Source organism: Mycetomoellerius zeteki, unplaced genomic scaffold (genome assembly GCF_001594055.1).
Source record: "Mycetomoellerius zeteki isolate Tzet28-1 unplaced genomic scaffold, Tzet1.0 scaffold149, whole genome shotgun sequence".
NCBI classification, from domain to species: Eukaryota; Metazoa; Arthropoda; class Insecta; order Hymenoptera; family Formicidae; genus Mycetomoellerius; species Mycetomoellerius zeteki.
The window spans coordinates 2,621,076-2,639,217 of record NW_017256436.1 but is presented as its reverse complement, the minus strand read 5'-3'; the positions used below and the strand labels follow the sequence as shown (position 1 = coordinate 2,639,217).

At 33.9% G+C, this 18,142-nt stretch overlaps 1 protein-coding gene across 3 annotated transcripts in view; it reads left to right on the top strand.

Moving 5' to 3' along the window:
* Lmpt (four and a half LIM domains protein limpet) overlaps positions 1-18,142 on the top strand; it is a 132,389-nt gene that overhangs the window by 45,094 nt on the left and 69,153 nt on the right. The window contains exon 1 of one of the 3 annotated variants that reach the window (XM_018444202.1): positions 15,004-15,053. The exons of the other annotated variants lie outside the window; for them this stretch is intronic. Coding sequence (XP_018299704.1) covers positions 15,019-15,053 — 35 coding nt within the window. The 5' untranslated portion in view covers positions 15,004-15,018. Of the gene's footprint in view, positions 1-15,003; positions 15,054-18,142 lie in introns of those variants that run through there. 3 annotated transcript variants of the gene reach the window in all.

Here is an 18,142-nt window from a genome sequence, read left to right as displayed (position 1 = left end):
GGTATGGAGATGGATTCACAGTTATATCCCGCCTAAGAGGATGAGTCGAAACACGGAAATCTTGGTCCGCGTCAATTGCGATTATAATAATTTAAAAAAAAAACGAATTCCTAAAAATAACAGCACTGCTATTGTCACAATTTTAACTTGAAAGACACATCGATATTTTATTTTATAATGAAGATAAATGACGATAGTGTTATTGTAAGATTACATAGATTATTCTTACAGAAATTTAAATTTAATACTGGAAGGTAATTAATTATTTATTAAATACTGAACAATAATGCTTTTAATACTCAAAATAAATAATTCATATTTTCCATTCTTATTAAATTGGATAAGAATAAAACTCAATATTAAAAGAAAACTGCGGTTAATTCCTTAATTGATATTGAAAAATATGTATATGATATTAAATAGTTTTTCTTGATTTAAAAGTGATTGCAAACATTATTTAATACATATATGATTATTTATTTATCTTTACTCATTTAAAAAATATAATTTTTATAGTCATTTATTTTATCTTAAGCATTTAGAAAAAAATAGATTAAATCTAAAGAAAGAAATGTTAAAGTATATTAAAAATTTAAGTCTTATAGATATTACGGAAAATCATCACTTAAAATTTAATAAAAATTTAACGTTTATTGCTTCAAGTATAAAAAATAACAGTATAAAAAATAAGTTTTATTAATAAAATGTTCAATATTGAAGACACACAAATTGACGCTGAAATATAAATTCATAATCATAAAGAACTCTTCTTAGTACATGACAAAAAATGAGATTTAAAGAAATTACAGTCAGGGCTGTTTATCGCGGAAAACACTTGTTAACGTCACTCGAAGCGGAGAAAGGACGAATGTATCCGACAGGGAACGTAAAATTGATGATGAATCGGTGCCGCTGTATCCTCCACGCACCGTTTTGCACTCGTTGGAAATTAGTCTCGTTAAGCAGGAAGAGAAACAACAAGCCTGAACATAAGCGAAGAACACGAGGCGCGATTACGCTCGAGATCGTAATACAGCGGGACGCGTGTTGTAAAAATAAATCGTTGACATTTATGGGCGGTGTGGTGTTTTCGGAGATGTCTCTCTCGCTCACGTCCCGGCTTCGAATGATTAATAACTGCTGATCTCGTTGACTTAGAATAAGCAACCATTGCACAATTTTCAACTCGTGCAAGCCATTCATGATTCTTCTTTGGTAACCGCAGCGTAATATGTAAAGTATATCTTGAAGATTATATTGAACATTAGATAGATGCACCTACATGAATAATTAATTAATGAATATTATTAGATAAATCAATTTTTTATTAAATAATAATACTATTATCGTTATGTATTTATGCCTTAAATATTAAAGGCCTCAATTTTTTCGAATATTAGTTTTATTTAAAAAATGTACTTTATAAAAAAAGATAAAAATAAAATAAATAATGAAATTAGGATAAAATAAGTAATATCAATACTATATATAATCATCATCATTATTCCTAAAACAAGTAAGAGGTTCTGTTCCAATGGATCCCAATAACACATATAATAGAGCGTCGACAGGACTCTTCGCATGTATCTTCGACTGTCATTCAATGCGGGACGTAAAACTGCGTGCGTAAAACTACGAGTGTCCTCTGGCAATGTGTTGCTCGTCCGGGACGTAAAATCGGTTTGATTTACGATGGCTGTATACTGATTCAAAATAAAGTTCCCTCGTGGCCAGCCGCCAGATCTAGCACGCGGCTCTGTCCCGGCTTTGTGAATTTGGATTATCGATGAACGGCGCGGCGCCTCTTCGAATACAGCCGCATGTTGGTATTTATAGATTTATAACGTATCAAAGCCAGTCGAAAGCAAATGCAGTGGCAGCTAATTCCATGGCTCTATCGAGACATTATAACTTAAACATGCACCTACAATATACTTGAATGTGTTCTGCGTTACAGTAAGATTAAAAGTCTATTGCATTATAACTAAGTGATTTTAAGAAATATTTGTAAATTTATAATAGTCATACAGAAATAATTAAAGTAACAAAATGAAACATGAAACTGTCACGTGAAAATTCCGTTTACAAGCCAACTCCAAATTTTTGTAGTGTACGAATCTATTATTGTTACAAACATTGCAATTCCAATAGTATATTAGCAAAATATTAAAAATACGCAATCTTATTGGAAAGTCTCCACCGATTATTTTTGTTTGATTACTTTAGTCATTTAATGATGAACTGAATCCATTTCAAACGGTTCTTTCAGAGTGAATCGGATGCGTAGTGAACTTTATATTCGCGTATATCTATCTCTATTTTTTTGTTTTTTGTATCGCGTCAAAGGAACTTCAAGCCGAAAATTCTCAGCTCGGTTTATTTCGAACTTTTCGTGCGCGATTGTCGGACACGACAGGCGACTGACAGTGAACCGCGAAGCAACCGGTGTGATGTGTACTTTTTGAAAACTCGTAAATAATCATTCCTCAAAATGATACATGCGTTACCGCTTATTTATAATACAACACGTATCTAAATTTATTTTTGATCCCGCTACATTACTCAGCGAACAGTGATCTTGGAATTGGGGGGCTTTCACTATTAATAAAATGGTAGCTGATGTCTCCAGAAATGGAAAATCTCTGTACTTTCGCGTACTTTCTTCATTTGTGAGTTGCGTACGGCTGCGTACTAGATATAGGATGGTCCACTAGCGTGAAACGCATGTGTTACGCATCTCTTTGCTCAAACATCTAAGTATACATAGATATACTTTTTCTTCTATAAACACCGCAACAGTGAAATAAAATAATAATCCGTACAATTTTTCATTTATACATATATGCGTGATATAATTCGTAAAGCTGCATAAAGACCGCGATTCTAATATTATAAGCTTTTCTTTTTCAAAATTTATATAATTTATATAAAACGTATTTTGCTCTGTTTGATTTTTATGTAAAATATTTTTTGAAAATGTGGAACTAACAAAAGAATGAATCTTGGTATTATTGGACTGAAACTCTGAAACTGATAATTCATACCATTTACATTTTTAAAATAAAGTATTCAAGTATAATAAAAATTTGCAGTTTCTACGTTTTTATATAAAAATTATATCGTTTTATATTTGCAATCAATAATGCCTTTTCATTTGAAGTTAGCTGCGTTTTGCAGATGAATCACATCTAGGTGTTTATAGAATATTTTATGATTGAAGGAGGTACAATTGATAATTCAAAATAAACAAATTATGAGAAAATTACAGATTATTCTAGATCTCATTTAAAAGTAATACAAAAAATTTAGTAACGATTTACCATCTGGATCAATAATTATTTCAATAAAAAGTAGTATTTTATATAATTTGTGCTCTAATAGAAATGTATAACAGAAATGTATTATAAAATAATAACAAAAATTTCTTATGCAAATATTTTTTAAGTAAAAATAATTTTAAGTAATTTTCTTATGTTAGTATTTCAAGATAATTTATGTAAAGTTATATTGCAATGCAGAAATTAGTTATCTTGTAAATAAACAAAATATTTATTTGTTCTAAATCTTTGTAACTAATCAATGAATTGCAATGAAACTTTAAATAAGTCATTTTGAATGCATAAAGTACTTTACAAGAACATTTACATACTTTTGTTATTATTTTTTTAATTTTGCGATAAATTAATTATAAAAATGTGTCGTCCAATAAAAATAGAATGTTATAAACATAACTTTTATATATATATATATAGTTTATTTAAAGTATAAATATTAATACATATATGCTATTAACAGTAATTAGACTTAACAATCACGAGATGTAGATATGTACGAACACCTAGATGCAATGCATCTGTCCAAAACGCGACTAACTTCAAGCGAAAAGGCATTATTGACCGCGAGTGTGCAATTAGCGTATACACACTGCTTGATACATACACGCTGTCTCGCGCGTCTGTGAGCACATGTGCGCCGTAATCCGCGTGTTTCTCGTACACGCGCTCGCGCGCGAACTGCGGCGAACCATGAGTCACTCTCGAGCGGGCCACAGCTCGCTCTCGCCTGTAACGCGGCTTCTCTCGTCGATCTCCTCTCATCTCAACGGTGGCCCGCGCACGTGCTCCGGCGGCGTTATATGCGGTGGTGGCCAGTGCGGGGCCGATTGGCGGGCGCATCGGCACACGACCGCGTCCCGATTCCGCATACGTGCGGAACCGACGACACGCTCCTTTGGCACCTGTCGCCGTCGCGACGCGTCACACCGCACCGCACCGCACCGCGACGCGACGCGACGCGACGCGACGCGACGCGTCGCGTTCTATCGCGACGTTCTGTGCGCCGCGCCGCCGGCGTTCCGATCGCGCTTGCTCTAAATTCCTGTTTGATCGCGAATCCGTTCTCGGATCGACCGATTGGTGCTTTTGAAAGGTGCTGCGACCGTTTTCGCGAACGATATGTTTATGTGAACAACTTTGTTTTTAGTCAATTGAAATTGAACAGTTTTGGAGAGGTTAACAAGAATATAGCAGTTTTGTTGATCCTAAGCAATTTGGAATAAACGATTTTATCAAAATTTAAACTATTTAAAAGGTGATAAGATTGATAAAGTTTAATTATAACATCAAAAAGAAAGTATGTATTTGTAAGTGATTCGTAAGAAGTTCGAGTTAATTCTCGTTACGATTTGTGTGTGAGAAATATTTATTTTCTGCTTTATACTATTTAAAAATTAATTAGTGACAACATATAGGAAAACAGTAACTTCTGAGTGAAAGAAGGAATAGAGAGATCAGAGTGCGATAGTGTTGCCGCGTGTGCGAATTGTATTACGCGTAGAATGCAACAGGTAAGATCAGCTGACGACGCGATCATCGCTATCGTCTTACATTCGGTGCACTTCTAATCGGTCAAACGGCAAAAGTTGAGTACGCGAGTAAGACTGCGTTGGCATTGTTGGCAATATACTATATCCACCGTTTGAAATATATACTATTGAAATATATTTAAAGTATACTTGAACCTCAGTTACACGTATAATTAAATTAACGACGGCTGCCTGATTTTCTTAGACATTCAAAAACTACAAATTTTACGTTACATATTTTAATATTAAAACATTCTTTTAGGAACGGCAGAGCATACACGGAAAGATATAAATATTAAAAAATAAATATGTAAAAATAGTAATTAAAAAATATAGTTTGAGTACTAGAATGTGTAATCAATCATAGTTTATATTGATAGTCGATTATATATCAACACTTGACTATGTTGATATATGTGTTGTTTATTATGAGTAATAATTTCTTATGTGTGATTTAAGAATTTATTGACATAATGTTATATTTAAGAATTAGGTACTCGTATTTTTATTAATTTTTGCGACATTAATATGTTTCAATATGCAATAGAGGAGCTTATGACAGTAAAAAAAAAATGCTTCAAAATTATTAAAATTATTTTTCTCAGAAAAAAAAATGTGTAATCAATCAAAAAAAAAATCTTATCGTTTATTTGCGTTTTCTTGAGAAGTTTCCTGGTTATTTTTTTATTAATTATATTTTACACTTTATACTTTACACTTTGTATAATTTATAAAAGCCAACAAGATTGTTAAGAATTCGAAAAAAAAAAAATAATGTCACATTAATGAAATTATCTGGAAAGACTGACCCTCTTACTCTCTTTATCTCCGCTTGGATTCTTTTGCGCATATGCTCACATGTCGCTGTAACAAGCTTCGCAAGCAATCTTTGAATCCGCTATTATCTACGTTAACTTAACCGCGTACCGTTAAGATCCATTTGCTCGCATGCCTGCTCCGGGAAAAAGAGTAGATTTAATACGCTTTTTACGAACTTTTATGTATTCATAAGTTGAAGCGAATTGAGTGATTTAACGACTGTTTTCGCTAATCATTTTCAAAATTGTTTCCATCCAGTTTTTTCATTTCAGATTAATTCATTAATTTTATACATAAACTTGGCAATATATTCTATAAGAAAGATCTTTTTATCGCATAAATTTATAATACTTTTTGTTTATAAACTTTCAAAATTCTTCATTCTTTTGCATAAATTATGTTTCGACGTTGATCATTAAACGTTTACAATTCGTAAAATTGCTCATATATCTTCTAATTTATTATAATCATTTTTTTGTAAATATGGGACAATATATTTTTTTAAAAAACTTTATTTAAAAAATTAATGTTTTGAAAATATCTGTCTCACGCGAATGTAAAATTCTTTAACAGAATTTTAAATACGTAACAGTTTACTGCGTCAAAAATTAGTACTTTAAAATCAATTAACATTTCTTAACGTTGTATCTGTCTTTTTTCTAATAATTATTTATTTTATTTTATTTGAATTCCAGTTATGCAATTATTTCTGTGTGCAGTTATTCCATGCCAATCTTTTCGATATTTATCTTTAGCTGGACAGGTATAACTATTTCAGGTCTTTAAACTTAGCTATGGTAAGATTGCATTCTATGATATCGAGTCTCTCAGAAACTAATTAATCGGCTCTTTCTCTAGACGAGGCGGAAATGATATCGATCTAACGGGTATTCGATACGGATCGATGATCCGCTGATCCGAAATTTTAATAATTCACAATGCATTTTTTTGTTCTCGCATCACAATTCGTGTTACTAATAAGAGAAAGATTCGAAAGTTTTTTCTTATATAATTTTAACATTTGTGCGTATCGTATCTTGTCAGAAATGCATAGATTTCATTTTTCGGATTTGTTTGAAGATTTTTATAAAGAGTGATAAAATTAAGTTTTTTAATTAATACGCTTGTAACATCATCAGACAAAAATTTTATTAATTTTGTTTTGTATTGTAACAACAAGATATAAAACTTTGAAACTGCTATTTTGCCATTTATGGCTATTTTTCTTTTTTTTTAAATATCGCGAACTTTTACTTTTGAGAAACAGATCACGTTTAGACAACGTGGTTCCATTTGCTTTGCCTTTGCCTTTATCAATGTTGTATACAAACAGAATCCTTGAAGATGGGATTGTATATGTATATATTCAGATTCTCGTAACGAGCGGTGGGATGCAGAAAACGCATCGGGATGGACGATTCTTTGCGGTTCTGCACGATTTAAGGCGAGAGAGCATCTCGTTCGACGCGCATGTGCGCTTGTTGTACTCTCTCGACCTGTGCTATTCTTAAATCCGGCCACCTATCGCGTTTTTAAACGCACTAAACGCTGATTTATGATACCCCACCTCCTTCCGAAGCCACGATAAAAGACTATTCTCGGTCTTGGACCAGTAACGACGTCCCTGCACTCTTCGTTGGAGAGCTTACGGTTAAGTGCCGCGAAGGCCAATCTGCGTTCTCTGCAGCGATCCATCTTGCATGCACCTAACAAGTACGCCTTAAAGTTGTAACAATGCATAACTAATACTTGTAGCGTGAAATACCTAAGAATACATTAGAACCATTTCGAGTACTCTCTAAAATCTTTGGAGTGCAATGGAATCTAATTCTAAAGAGTGATGATTGAGCCAATATTGAAAAAGAGTGGCTTAATTATCCATTTTCAAGAATGAGATTTCATTTTTTAGAGTTAGATTCTACTCCAAAGATTTTAGAAAGTACAATATACAATAAAAGAAGGTATATCTCGTAGCGTTAGATATTGTTATTTTATAGAAATTGCGGCAAAAGGACGTGTAAAAAGAAGAAGAATTTATTAATCTTAGTGCTATTATTATACAGTTAGTTTTATTTATAATTGAGAATTCCTATTGCTAACATATACTAATTATTCTCAGTGATTTTGCTTGTTATTTTCCGGATTTTTCGCGAATTTACGGATTTGCTGTGCATTTGTCTCGAGAAATGGTGTTCATGTAAGTAATAATTTGCACAGCAAAATTATTGTGCGGCGATCACACGCAGGTGTGCTGTGCGATGCGTGTGGGTCTTGGATACGTTCACCCACGCGACATGCAGTGAGGTCACCTTTATACTTTAACTCCATAGTCACGACCGCGTCGAACTGTCGTATTGTCGAGCGAAAAATAATGCCTTTGTGAAATAAGCCCGCAGGACTTACGAAAATATTTTTGTACCCACATACTCTGACATCACACTTTTTTGTTGTCGTGCGGGTAAAGTTCTTGAAAGTAAAACGTTTCACCGTCGTAGAACATCTAGACCTGGATTAAAGGATACGTACTAATTATATTTGGGTCCTGGTGAAATGAATTAATTTTCACGTATAACTTAGCTTATAATGTGATAAATAAAAGATGTATATTAGATGCAATTCTCAATAATGGATAATTTTTGAGCTATGATATATCAAAGGTGTAAAACTTGTTTGTGGAATATCTTTAACACAATATAGCTCAAAAATTATTCATCATCGAGCCTTGTATCTATAACATTTTTTATTCATCACGTTATAAGCTATATTATTATTATATAAATGATATGAAAACTAACTCATTTCATCGGAATCCAATTTTCCAATTAGCTGAGTATTATGACATACTGCTTTCAGTACAAAAGTTTTATTTTGCTGCAAAGATATTGATATTAATTTTTATTTTACATGAGAAATATTTAAGCAATAAAAAGAAATTATTAATATAACAAATTATTAATATTGCTAACAAATAATGGTTAATATTAGCAGATAGTCTTTTTTAAATATATAATCAAATAATCATTAAACACAGGTAGTATGCAATACTTCAAGACATGTAAAAATATTATTTTAAAAGTTGTTAATGCATAATGACGTGACTAAGATTCTCTATTTACATTCGATATGATTTCTTCTCGAAGGAAAATCTCATTATTAACGATCGCGATATTCGTATTATTTCTAATGGCGCACGTTTCCTATCATCGGGAATGTCAAGAGTGAGTTTCAAGGGTAGAAATCATGTGCAACGGCGAACACGACGTTGTTGCGTATGAATGTGTCATATTGACAAATTACTTCGGCTCAGTATCAGACATTTCGGATTTGTGTTCGCATACACACACCGTCTTCGTGCAGGACGTTTTAATTTGCGGACGTGCAGGAACGTGCCATGCGACGAATCTTCAAAAAGGATGAAACCTTAAAGGTATTGGATCCCATAGCTTTCTTTCTTCCTTTCAAGAAGAACGTCAAGATTACGATGTAAGAACGTCAGAATTAAATCGTTCTTTGAGGACGATTAAAAATGGATAAGCAGGGTTTTCCAATTGGTGTGCAACAAAAGGTCTTCAAGTGTGCCGCGAAAATTTTAGAGAAGATAAAAAGAAACAAAAAATTTTTGAAATAAATCATTTAAAAACACGAGTAAAAAATGTTTCAAAAATTGTGAAATTTATCTAAAACATAGGTCTGTTTTTTTATTACTGCATTCTGAACCGGTGCAATAAGTTGAAGTGAAACAAACGTATATTTGTTTCACTTCAATTTATTGCACTGTATGTATTAGTTCAGAAAGTGCAGCAATAAAAAACAGACCTTATATTTACTCTTATTTTAATTTCAAAACGATATCGTCATTACAATAAAATAATTTTTAAATGATAAAATAAAAAATGAAAATTTCAGTACTTCGCTTTTTATATTTTTGAATATCGTGTTAGCGACTGATTTATGTTCAACGTTGAAGTGATATGCACTAATGATGTATCTCGAAAAATTTGACTCGTTATTTAATGTACCGCGAATTGAAAAACATTACATTCAAGGATGTGTCGCGATGATAGTGTTGATTTCAAGATGAAATGGGGCAATTAAAAAAGCGAGGTCATCGAATTTACGGTCAATCTGGGCGCGGCTGATCATATCTTCACAGGTGTTGGCCCATGTAATTTGAGAACTTCAGGGAAAGGGTAGGCAACGACATTTCTGGTAAATATCGTGTTTCCCGTATTACTTTACCACCGTCATGGCCGCCATTGCGAAAAGAGAGGAGTAAGTCGTTTAGCGATGAGGCCATAAGGCATTCGCTAAACAAACCGAAACTCGAAAGAGTATTCCAAGGATCGCGCGGTATTTTCGCGCCGCGTGATATTCCCCTTTCATCTCCTTCAACGGTTCACGTGCGCGCAAGGACGTTAAGAGAGAACATATCCCTCGCTCTTTCCGCACTCGTTTATCGAAATAAATAACGCGTACAGTCTTTGCACGCGAAGAATAGCGTAAAGAAACGCTTTCGGCGAAGTTCGTACCGAGAGAGAGGGGGGGGGAGGGGGAGAGAGAGAGAGAGAGAGAGCCGGTTCGAACAACTTTCAAGAAGTTCGTGAGAATATTGTAAATCTCGGATAAGTATTTTTGATCTGATTATTTTATCCAACTTTTATCCACTATTATTTTTCTACTAATTTTACTTCAGTTTTATTTAATATCATTACTATCGCAGTTCCAATGTGCCATGGCGAATAGACGTTCTTTAAGGAGCTACGACCGAGTGAAATCATGATCCACGACATGCAAGTATAATTAAAGTCGAAGGTATCGCTTATCATCTTCAAGCAGAAAAATCGACGAATATTGCATTATAACACGAACGAATGAGACTCCGATACGTTTATCAACCGCTTGATGATATAATCAACCGCTCCGGGAAGAACTATTTCTGGAGATCACGGCACGACGCGCCTGCCCATTTATTGCGTCTAATGCTCGGCGTTAATAGTTTTTTTTTCGCGTCGTGTAATAGAGACATAATCGACTTAACTTTACGCTCAGCTCGCTCACTCGGCTCACTCGCGCGATCGCCTCTTACTATCACGATCCGTAATAATCGCTGCGGATCTTTGATCTCCGCGCGCGATTATATTTATGACTTTCTTCACGACCGTTTCTGCCGGCGGAATTGCATCGTATCGAATTTAGTTTGCGGCACATATGCGCGTAAAATAGTCTCGCCGCATGGCAACTTATTGGATGCGAAATAAACAGGATAATTCTTTACTTTCAAACGATGTCCGATAGATGGATGGATATTGGACGCGAATTCAGACAACAGCGACAGTGACTTGGCAGCGATTTCGTGTCGTTCCAAGCAAGACCGGACCATGAAGAAAAAGTTTATAAATGTTTTTTTCTAGAGAATATATGGAGATATATAAAAATTAAGTAAATAAGTGTATAATATGCAAAAAATTATAGTTCGAAAATTAAAATTAAACTTTTCGTTAATTGTCAGAGTATAATGTATTTTTGATGCGGTTTTGAAAGTTACATAGTGAAGATCTTCAAAAACAAACCAATCTGACATTGCCTGTGAGAAATGCAGTTTCTTTGCGTCATTCATGCGACTATTTATTTATGATGGCATCTATATGCGCAATGCGAACATTCGGATAAAAAAAGAAGTTAAAAACGAGCTTTTTTGTGAGGAATTAAAAATATACGCGTATATGTCAAGTTATTAAGTCAATAATATTTATTATACATGGAGAAAACGATTTTGCTAATATCTAAAAATTTAGCTAAATACAGATCTGAAAATAATTTTGTTGGATCAGTTTGAGCCTATAGGTGCGTTCCGTTTCACGCATGATGCGCATGATGTATCATTTTATCTTTAATATTCAGTGAACAACAAGGAGAAAATGATATATCATGCGCACCATGCGTGAAACGGAACGCACCTATAGGCTCAAACTGATCCAACAAAATTATTTTCAGATCTGTACTGTTTTATAAAAATAATTAGTAGGAATCTCAAGTATGATAAAAAAATTTTGACATTCTAGCAATCAGTTTGAGCGTCCTACATAATTATTTTGAAGATTCAACAAAATTATTTTCGAATCTTTAGTTAGCTAAATTTTTAGATATTTCATCAAAACCGTTCCTTCCGTGGTAAACTCTCTCTTTATGTATATTAACTTTAACAAGAAAATTTCAAAATATGTTACGCGGTCGTAAAATTAATTACACGTTATTACGCCTTTGGCATAATAACGAGAATGCATTGAACTCGCCGGTCGCACGATTATTTCGAAGCCTCTCTTCGTTACTCTTTGATACAAAGTGCGCATTTTCGCCGTATCGCATTATGTACTTCAACGTGTCAGTATCCGGCGGGTAGACACGCGACACGCTGTGTATGCATGCGTGTTTGTCTGCATGCGAAGTGCACACGCATAATCACGTCGTCGTCGTTGCCCCTCGCTTCGTTGCTGTCACATGAGAATGCAATGCGTAGGTGAACTCAAGCATGAAGGAGTTTAGAATTCCCCGCGAAAAGCGTGTCGTCTTCAGTTAACATGAAGCCCGCCACGTGTCCCTCGCTTAAGCAAAAGAATATGAACATTCGTCGAAAGTAGCTTCCTCTTTATGATGTCAGCAGGAAAAGTAGCTTTGCACATAACTGTTGTAAGACTTTTTAATATGATTGGTTATACATCTAGTGTAACAAACTACATATAATAAATGTATAACTAATCACATTAAAGAATCTTACAACAATTCCAAAGCTGCTTTTTCTACTAAACATAGCCATTATTTTATTATTTATAGTATTCATACGACTCGTCACAAATCAGACATTTTAACTTCTGACAAACGTGAAGATGAAGAAGCGCTTTATATATTTAAGTGATTACATTTAAATCGTAAGAAAACGTTTCACCGACATCTTTATCTACAATCTTTGTCGGAGCAGTTTTGATTCAATCTGATGTAGCGTGCATATGTCGCTCTACATATATGGAACACGCACAAATAATTTATAACGCGAACGGGCGTCGGAAGCGCTGAAGTAAACGCACCGTATAAATTTCACGGATGTCACGATGCTACAATAGGCGGAGCGAAAATTAAGAGTGACGGAAGAATACGATTAAATCAACCTTGGTGATGCTCAGTGGGGTGATCGTGACGTGGCACGATTGAAAAGACTTGTACATCGCTATCAGAATGAACACTCTAACGCACTCCAGATCGCAATCTGTTGTTTTGATTTATTCAAGTATATTTTAATTTTAACGTATTCTGACAACCTCTCTGACGCATACTATACCTTTTCACTTATTCCGGAATACTTTATTTTCAAATCTTTCCTAGAGCATGGTAATATGTTATTGTACTTTTGATCCTACTCTCTAAAAGTTTAGTGTATTATTACTGATTACATCAGTTATAAGTGTAGCACTGAAATCATCAGCGAATATTTACTGTTTTTCAGTAATAATACACTGATTCATTTTAAAGGTTATGATTTTCTGCAGATTCAATCTGTAGAAACCATAACTTCTCAAAATCAGTGTATTATTACTGAAAAACAGTAAATATTCGCTGATATTACAGTTATAAGTATAGCACTGAAGTCAGTGATAATACACTGATTCACTTTTAGAGAGTACGTATCCTGAATTTTATTTTATCAGACTTCAACAGTATTAACATCTGATAAAATTTTTAAATGGAATATTCACGTTATCACGTCACTACGTAATTTTCTACGTAAATTATCAATTTAAAATATGGCGTAAGTAAAGCACATTTGGTTTACTAAATAGTTAATAAGAGTTTTATAAAAAGCAGAAATATGAAGGCATTGCAAATGTTTAAAGCTAGGTTCGATGAAGGGTTTAAAATTATCGAATAACTGATGTTAGGTAATATCCATGACAGATGTCGATAAATTCTTCTTATTATATAAATTGAAAGGCAGATAGACGCAAGCGTGGGCGTCCATTCATTCGCGACAGACACAGCGCGTATATGTACGCTGTCACGGAAATTTGTAATGCGCAATCCATGCACGAGCCATGGTAGGAAATACGTTGCTTTGTCGGCTGGTACTTCATTGTGAATTTCTTCTGCAATGTATCTCTTGCAATCGATTTTACATTTTAATCTCCGAATTCCAATATAACAAATTCGGTTTCACAGTTGAAAACGTACACGTTCTACACATATATTCTATTATTTTTATTATTGTTTAAATTGTATGTATAACTACATATGTGACTAGATGAGAGTTATGAACTTTAAATTATATAATTATATAAGAGCATCATAACAATTTTTTGAATTGTGATGATTTTTTATTATTCTTTTTACAATTAAATTAGTATTTTTGATAATTGATAGGGTAATATTTACTTAACTCATTTATGATAATAACTAAAAAGTTACGTTTTTTTGTCGAATCACCTTTGAAGTAAGACAGCGATATAATTGTTCCTTCTTTTGACGATTTGACAACAGTAAAGAAATAATTCGGTACCAAATTATTGGAAGAATTCATGAAGACTGACTAAGAGCACCATTCAATCGGTGAGGTAGAGGAACACATATTATACGCTTACGTGTCGAAGCAACAAGGTAACCGAACAAATCGATAAATCATCAACATGAAAGTCAACTATCGACGCGATCAGCTGGCATTGACAACGTACGAGCATGGCGGCGAATCGTCATCGCATGTTTCGTGTCTCTTCTCAGTGCGTGCGATCGCGTCTTCCCTTTCGGACGTATACGTGCTTGCATGCATACATGCGTACATTACTCTCTTTCTTCTTTCTGTCGTTATTTCCTCTCTCTTTTACTCGTGCGCCACCGCTAAATTTAGAGTATGATCGACCAGTTATCCGCGCTATCGGGACAAACAGCCTGATGATAAAGTTATTGAACGGGCGTTTGAGAGCAAGTTGCAAATCGGCGAGAGAGAACGTGGATAATTGTGGCGAATCCTCGTTGGACGACGCCTCTTTGCGTCCGTAAATCGCGAATAAAGATTGTTTTCGGTTAGAACAGTCTCATTTTTGTTTACTTCGACTCGGCGATCATAAACGGACTCATTGTGTCGTTTTAATTGATTGATTGGCTGTGAGAGAGAGAGAGAGAGAGAGAGAGAGAGAGAGAGAGAGAACTCGCAATTTGGTCAGTGAATTCCTTCACAATTCTCATCACGTTTCTCCACGTGGTCGCCACGTGCAGATCACTCAATTGCTGCACCCGAGATGGGGACTAAATGAGAAAACTTGTGGCACGCGAGCGACATTCTCGAGAGCAAGATGCATCGGGAGGATGAAATTTGTCACGACCTGCGGTGAGTTTTATTAGCAAATAAGAGTATCGGAATTTGTAAACTTTAACGCGACCGTTAATTGAATTATTAAAATATTAGTTGAAAAGTGAGATATACCTATATCAGAATGATAGTTTTAAGAGAAATTTACTTTTACATTCAAAAGATTTATAGCTGAGCAGATGTATCTCATAGATTTGAAACATTCCAGATCTAGATGATTTGCATGAACTATTTAGAAGATCTACTTATTTTCGTATTTTCGTCGAAATACATTTCGCAAATATTGCTCGAAGGTGATTTAGAAAGCATTTTCGTAGCGGTTATTCTCGGATGCTTCATTTCTGCACGTGTCATTACGCGCATTCAGATGCAGAAGAATTTATATGCATCTGTCAGCATCTCGCTTTAAAACCTCTTCACAAGTAATATACGTATAGTTGTATTGTGCCATTATATTACAACCATATTGTAACATAGAGTAGCATTTTACTTTAATAGATATTTATCGTCATTTAGTATACACTGATTGTGAGAAAAATTTCTGATCAAAAATGAATGAACCAGAAAATTGTAATCATATCATTAAAAATATCTCAAATAGAATATTATAAGACAGTCAATCAGAAAATTCTGATTTGTTTATTTTCAACCAGAATTTCAAATACAACCAGACTTTTTTTCCAGTGTAACACTATGAAATTTTTTTTCAAATAAATGAGATATTTAATTGAAATATTCTTTATTCTAAATATAAATATATATATACGATATATATAAAAAAACTAAAGAAACGAAGGTTTTACATAAAAAATTATAAATAAATGTTACGTGCTATATGTATTTACAATTAATATTTATTCATCTTATTTAATGATGGAAATAAATGATGGAAATGTTTTATCTCCATCCTAATAGAAAGGACAAGCAGCCTTTTTGATTTCTTCTTGGCTGCTTTAGATAAACGCTACCATTTAATTTTCGGAAAACGCCAAAAACTCGTGATTAGCTTCTTCATGACTGTCACGGACATCACGTTCGAAACTCGCGCGACTCTTGGCATCGCGCCACGCTCGTGATCGAGCACCCGTCTTTACGATCTGAGTAAATAAATGCATCTTGCTTGTTGTGACAAGCGCACGTCATTGTCCGAAACTGCACTGCGCGCAATTCTTCTAAACCCGGCTGAGACACGGATAATATTTTTTGTTGCCACACTGAGAAAAAAATTTACTAAATTTTAATAAATATTTTTTTTAATTCTAACGGAATATTTACTAAATGTAAACACATATTTATTAAATACGAGAACCATTAGTTTGATTTAATTATCATTTTTTTCATTTACCTAAATATTTATTTAATGTAAGTAAATATTCCGCTAGGACTATTCAAAGAAATATTTATTAAAATTTAATAAATTTTTTTCACAGTGTACGAAGCGGTTTCGTGGATGTGAAGACATCCAACATAAATATGCTCTAATTATCGTATTCCATATTATACAAATCCATACGTGATATGTATAATATGTATAAGTATAATGTATATGTAATTTAATAATTATATATATAAATTTCGAATATTGTTATTTTTTTCTCTGAAGCTTATATACTCCAAGCACTGAATTTAAGGTCTAGTGCATAAAACGACTAAACCCCTGCGGAGAAACCGAGTTAACAAATGCTGCGAGTAAATCGCCTTAAGTTATTACTCCGAGACGGAAAGAGATTCGCATTAAACGTCCTCCTGTATAGTAAAACGCGATAAGTCAGTTAGCAGTCTCGCTACTAAGAATTCTCGGTCTGGGAAACCTGCTGGCGAAACTATCATATCATATAGCACTTCATAATGTATTTCGTGCATTTCATGCAACGCTAAGTAGCTGAAATGATATAATTTTTTTTATAAATAGAAGGACAAAATTTTTTTATTGATTAAACTGTTTAAGAAATAGCGTTAATGCTGATACAGATGATATTTAGTATCAACTTATTAATATTAATCATATTTTTTTATGTACATTGTGAATTTTTGAAAAAAGAAAGGAAAAAGAAAAAAAATATTTGATTAAAGAAATAAACGTAAATGTATTAGGAAGATGTGACGTTTGACAAATTAATATATTATATAATAATTTATTATATAAAAGTGTATAATAAATAAACATATTAAGATATAAACAAGAAGAAATCTGTTAGCAGTGTATTTTGAGAGATTAAAATAGTTTTAATATTGAAAAAATTATAATTTTATTACTAATTAATTTATTACATCAATTCTTCTCTTTCAATAAAAAGTGAGATCTCAAGTTAAATCTGTATTGCCAAAATAATGTTTTATCAAAAAATAAGAGATAAGATAACTTGTGATGTATATTTAATACGTTGCTCGTTATAAAGTATAATATATATATATAGCATAATCAAGCAATAAATTAAATTCACGCAGGAAAGTTATTGCGTTTAAATTCCACGAGGAATAAAATCTTGCTGTTTAGAAATTTCACGGGGCACCTAGCGTACGCGAATGACTCGTTTCTGTACTGAGAAACGTAATATCCCCGCCTAGTTGACGATCCGTGTGCCGCATGCATCTCATTGTGAGATACACTTTGCGCCAATTCACTGGTGGGTTAAATAACACACATGCGAGCGTAATCTCGCGCGCGGCAAGAAGATCAGCATAATGATAAAGGGCTGTAAAACGACGCGTGAGATACTAGCCGAGCAGGCTCTTGTTTATAACATTTGCTTTACGATTAATGCGGTCGACTGCTTGATTGTCGCTTCGGTCGAGGATTTCCGAGATAACGAGGTCATTCCTTCGCGATAATCCTTATCGACTGGGATGCCACTGACTGGAACCCCGACCGCCGGCAGTCGTATTCAGTGCTGAAGTGAACGCGACACAATCATCATCCGTGTATCTCGTGTCGTATTATGCTAATTTTCTCGTGAGTGCCTCGAAGTCCGTTGTCCATCAAACCAATCCGCGAGCTCGAACTAATCCATGCGCGAAGTACGTTTGAATTCATTGCTATATAAGTGTGTGTGTGTGTGTGTGTGTGTGTGTGTGTGTGTGTGTGTGTGTGTGTGTGTGTGTGTGTG